Consider the following 5599-nt stretch of genomic DNA (forward strand, 5'->3'; position numbering starts at 1 on the left):
TTTAAAAGAGGCAAGTGGCAACATTATTATGTATCACCATTCTTTTAGTTATGGGCAACTTCATCTTTGTTCCGAGCATAAGATACGAGTACAAATACGAAGGTGACATATTTTTTTGGTCATTTTGTAGAATACTTGTAGTTAGTTGCCCGTTGGAGGGTATATAATAGATCAGTTTGTAGAAGTCATTCGGGCCTTTTTTGTAAAGGGTTTGAAACAATTTTTCTGCTGGTCCATGAACAACTGGACTTCGAGCTCATCATGGTTCCCCCTTGGGCCCGAACCCCTTCATTGACAACAGGCCCATGTACTCCTATCGGACAGACCGAGTAATTAGTTCCACCGATCGTGCTCATTGAACATTTTCGTGAGGTTTGACCCCCAGCCGGCGAATCTCGGAATTTTGACCTTACGCGTCATTGTCTTACGTGAGCCGCCCCGAGTAGGAGTTTAATATAATATATTATCGCGTTTGCGTTTGGGTTTGGGTTTGCGTTTGCGTTTGCAACCTGTATTACCGACGTGGCTTTCCCACTTCATTTTCCCTCACTTTCTCGGGAAAATCAATTCCAAACCCTAACTCCTCTTTTCCAACCGATTCCCAATTTCTCATTTCTCGGGTGTGAGCACCTCACGATCATGGACATCTCTCTCATCGCTGACACCGTAAATGTGGCCACCGCGCAAGGTCTAGGCTTCGCCAAATCCATTCTTCGTCGTCATTGTGTCGCCTCTCACAACAACAGCCTCTCAATCTCGGCAGTGCTTTTCGTGGTCGGCGCTCTAGCTCCCCCGACGGTCAGATCCATTTACTCTCGAACTGGTGCCCGGACGTTCCTGCGAAAAAAACGCCGCACGAGAAGGGGATCCTTCAGCGGGGAGGACTCCGAGGACGCTGAAGACGACGGTTTTTTTGGCGACGGTGGAGTTGGTCCATTCGGTGGAGGTAGTGGCGGTGGTGGCAGAGGGTGGAATTTTGACGGATTCGGAGGACTTAATTGGGATGGATCGCCGTCACCTTCCTCTCACCCCGCTTTCGATTTCGTTTACGAGGTCATCTGCTGGATTGCGCTCTCGAATTGCGTGCACTTCGCGTTCAAGAGGATCATTCGTATTCTGGCGGATGGGATTGGAGATGCTGAGCCTGAGAGAGAGAAGATGCCGATGAGGTTGACATCGGTTTGCTAATACGGTACCGTTATCTACTCAATGCTCGGCATACAAATGAGCGATTATTCGGAAGTAATTTCTGAATTTGACTTGGGGGGAGGGGTGGCTTCTGAACTTTCTGATAAGATTTGTATATATTATATTATATATTGCACATAATCTCATTGTACCTATAAATTGGTTTATAAAAATTGATATGATTTATTTGTATGATTGATTTCGAGAACTTTAATTTTCAATTGATCATTCAACCTGTTGTGTGTCACATTCAAGTGGTAAAGGAATTGGTCGTGGTGATATGCCTCTCCAGGTCTAAGATTCAAATTTTATTAAATGCAAATAATTTCTAGGCGCTATCGGAGTAGGGAAACTTCCTATGAATTACATAACATGCACTTGCAGGAGCCTGATCACCATCGACATTAATCGAGACTTTGTTCTTGGACACCCGGTGCTAATGAAAAAAAAAAAAAAAAAAGTGTTTCACGAACTGATTTTTTTCCCTTTCTCTTAGCCAAGTATTTGTAATGAATTGGAGGTCTAGTTAACGCGGGAACATTGAACTTTGTGGCAATTTGCATGACTGAATGGTAAATTACTTACTGCACTATGCGCTTTTGTGAGGGGAAAACTGATTTTTAGCGCTTTGTGGTAATCCATAGATCAAGAGATGGAAATAGGTGGTTATATTTTTTCTGTGGTGACTCGAGCACAAGTCTTTGGCTGGGTGATGCCTAGTGCAGCTCTTGCACCTCCCTAGGCTGGTGGCTTTTCAACTTATGTTGTCTGCTAAACTAGTTTGTTTAAATATGTTAACATTGATTTTTTATAATAGTAGTTTTGATTAGTTTCAGGGTGATAGTCACTGCTATCTGAAGCCTCCTTGTTGATGTAGTGTCTTTTTAATTGAACGTTTTGATAGAATTGTTCCAACAAGTTTTATGACAAGTCTTCATTGCCATAGGAAGTCCCTTGTGGGTAGTAGAATGGTTTTAATACTGGCCACACATGGATCTGAAAGGTATATGCAGTCATCTCTATGGTCATATATTACTAGTGTGGGTGCCTTGATAAGAGAGTGTTTCGATAGAAATAGCCATCAAATAGCAAGGTGCTAGTGTAGACCCAAAGAGAATCAGGCATTTTTATATTTTTGATACGGAGTTTATGCCTTGCATAGTAGGTTGAGAAGTGTTCTAGTTTCTTAAGGGAAGCTAAATTAAGTTTATGAAGTTTACAGCGGGAAAGGATTTATGAAGTGTGTAAATTAAGTTTGATATATGAAAAGATAATCATGTCATACTGTGCCTTGGATAAAGTAGGATTATGACTGGGTTTAGATGGTTTTGTTTGAAACTGTGGACAAACCTCATTGGTATTTGTATTGACTTGGAATCAGCTGTGTCACAATCAACAGGAATATAGGTTGAATATATTGGGATCGAATTCTCAAGGGCTATCATTGATTGGAAACCACAAATTGTCATAGAGCCGGCTTAGAGGTTCATTCATGTGGATGTGCATATGTATATGTTGTTCCATATGAGATCATCTATAGGAGTGAACTTTTTTTTTTTTTTAATAAGTATCTATAGGAATGAACTTTTGATCCGTCGTTTCCAAAAGGACACAAATACATATTTTCAAATAGATAATTGCATGTTGGTGCTTAACTATTGTTCTTGCATTAGATTAATTACCAAAAAGTAGATCTCGCGGAGAAATAGGGTCCCACTTGGGGGCACACAAGATGCAACAAATTCTGGCCCAGGTTATGTTCCAAATCGAACTTGTTTATGACTCTGCTGAAAATGAGAAGTCAGCTGACATGTACCTAACTTTTTGTGACCTGATATACGAAATTTTAGCTTCCAATGATTGGATTTCAATTACTTAAAAAATAAGGAGACTCTGTTGATTACTCTGTAATGATGGTATGTATCTTAATCCTAATGTAATGTCCCACTCAGATTCGAGCGACGTTTGTCGTTTGGTTTGCTCTGGTTCATGAATCTTCCTTTATGGATGCAAATTATTCAACTGTATGGTCTCGATGCCCCCACCAACCTTCTGTTGCTGTGCCATATACAAATTGACTTGTCAAATTATTATTATTATTATTTTTTGGCATTTTAAATATATGCTATTTGTGGTACTGGGTTTTTTGTCATCGTGATTACAATCTGAGAGAAGGCATGTTCGCTATATAATAGTAAGCAGTTGTGGGCCTCGTGGCTTGCGGGATAGTGGAGAAGGGACTCAATTTTCAGGAGCAAAGGAGCTCTACAGACTGTGTTAAGGACTGGCCATTCGCATTCATGTTAGAGCCCTCAGCCCTGTGCTGGTTTGCAGATGCATAACAAATTTCTGGTAGTCATCCTTGATGTGTACTGTCAATCCTTTAATTCTTTGGAATATCAAAGAAAAATGAACAGGGTGAGGGATTTCACCAGATAAGGATGCGTCTTAGAGATCCAACCATACGAGGTAGCGTGAGTTGGTAGGAAAATACGACTCCGTTTTCTAGATCTTTCTTTGTAGGAGACCTACGTACGTTAACTCCACCTGTATATGCTTTAACATCAATTGAAGTTTAAACTTTAAAAAGCTCAAGGTGGAAGAGAAAAAGAAAATGTTTAGGTAATTCGAGTTATATTTGTTTCAGTGAATTCAATATATCGCGTTTCATTTGAATTTGCAGGCTTTTCACGTCCAATGATATCGACTCAACTCGATCGGGGGCAGTTGACAGATCGACTCATGTCCTTTGTTTCATTTTCCAAACTGGTTTGCTGAGGCAGAGACATTTCAATTTTCAACGTGTTGTGGTAAGTAATGACACGTGCATGCAACATTATTGTTAATTTGGAGTCCGACAGCTATATACGCCTCTGCCGTCCTGTTTCAACTGCATGGATTGAAAATATAAAATGTGGAACGTTGAACATTCTTCTCCGACCTTCTTCTTCTTCCTCTGGTCCAAAGTAGCAGTGGAAATTATGAAGTAGAGGTCAAACCATCAACATAAACTTGTGGTCGATTTGGTGAGAAACGCGTGGACACTCCTACAAATCAACTTGGACAGGAACTAGGAACCTAAATTTGGTTCATATTCTTTAATAATTAATAATGAGTTTTGTTATTTTCCTAATTGTCGATTGGGTTAAAGTTATAAACATATATGGTTACATTTTCGGCCATCTTTTTCATCCTATGGTCGGTGATATTATTTTCAAGAGCAAACGGGCCGAATACATTTATTTAGCAACCATTAAATGAAACTTTCAAAGCCATTTTTTATTTAGCAAATCAAGGCACTCGACGATAGAAAGGAACGGCCCAGCCGAGATAAGAGTAGTTGTGGAGACCGGATTTATCAAAAGATTGTGACATCCTTCTACTAAAATTGCTAATCGGACAAAATTCCGAAACAACCGTCAGACCAATCATGCAAGATTCTAATATTTATAAAGAGCAGTGCTACGTGTATCCAAAAAAGGTTCGAAAACTCACTGAATGCAGTTTTTTTTTTTTTTTTTTTTTTTTTTTAATTATATATATATTCTTAAATATTTTTTTAAAAAAATTCACAACATCAATTAAAAAAATTTACTCAATCACTAAGTTACAAAAAAAAAAAAAAAAAGGGTAAAAACCAAAACTCCCAAATTCGGGAGCTTTAGCATTTTTTATTTATAAAAGAAGAGACATTAGTGACGTGTGACAGGAGATAATAAATAGTTATGATGAAAATTAGCGTCATTCAATATAAAAAGATTATAATTAAAATATTTTATTAATTAATTAATATATGAATTATCTGATAAATCATAAATTAATTAATTTATGAGTATTTATTACATTGAAAAATAATATACCATGACTATAATTAGAAAAGGATAGAAATTATATTTTACGTCATTAAATTGTCATTTTTCTATTTGTATTCTAAATTATCAAAATTGTTAATTCACACCATAAATTATCAAATTTTAATAGTAGATGAACTATGATCGTTGAAATTGTGTCATATTTTTTTATAATTTAAATTGTTAGATTAAAATTAAGGGTGTAAATTGTCAAAACGGCCATTATTGAGTGCTCAAAAAGAATTTATCCTTAGAAAAAGGTATTCATATATAAGTTTATTTCAAATAAAAAACAAAGATGCATGCACCTTTCATCGTATCTCACCGCCAGCGACCTACAAGGGTTGGTGGAAATAAAGCAACTCTGAGTTGAAAGAAGTGCCCGTGGCTGCCACCCTCCCTTCTAGCTCACACAATATATATATAGAATTAAATTATATTAAAAAAGAGTAATAAATATAATATCTATATGATGTGATGATAAAATATAGTAGGAAAAGGAATTAAGAATTAACGAGATGAAAGTGTATTATCTATATCATAAAGTTAAGATTATAATA

At 37.3% G+C, this 5599-nt stretch overlaps 1 protein-coding gene across 1 annotated transcript; it reads left to right on the plus strand.

Annotated features, from left to right (window-relative positions):
* Positions 1 to 445: 445 nt before the first annotated feature.
* Positions 446 to 1380, plus strand: LOC122318564. The gene has a single exon (XM_043136050.1). It carries the CDS (start codon positions 640 to 642, stop codon positions 1186 to 1188), a length of 549 nt encoding a protein of 182 aa, XP_042991984.1. The 5' UTR covers positions 446 to 639; the 3' UTR covers positions 1189 to 1380.
* Positions 1381 to 5599: the final 4219 nt, after the last annotated feature.

The sequence above is a fragment of the Carya illinoinensis genome, chromosome 1 (genome assembly GCF_018687715.1).
Source record: "Carya illinoinensis cultivar Pawnee chromosome 1, C.illinoinensisPawnee_v1, whole genome shotgun sequence".
Classification (NCBI taxonomy): Eukaryota; Viridiplantae; Streptophyta; class Magnoliopsida; order Fagales; family Juglandaceae; genus Carya; species Carya illinoinensis.

Bases quoted from the DNA above. Each gene is read 5' to 3' on its own strand.
- LOC122318564 (XM_043136050.1), top strand. From the start codon at position 640: ATGGACATCTCTCTCATCGCTGACACCGTAAATGTGGCCACCGCGCAA.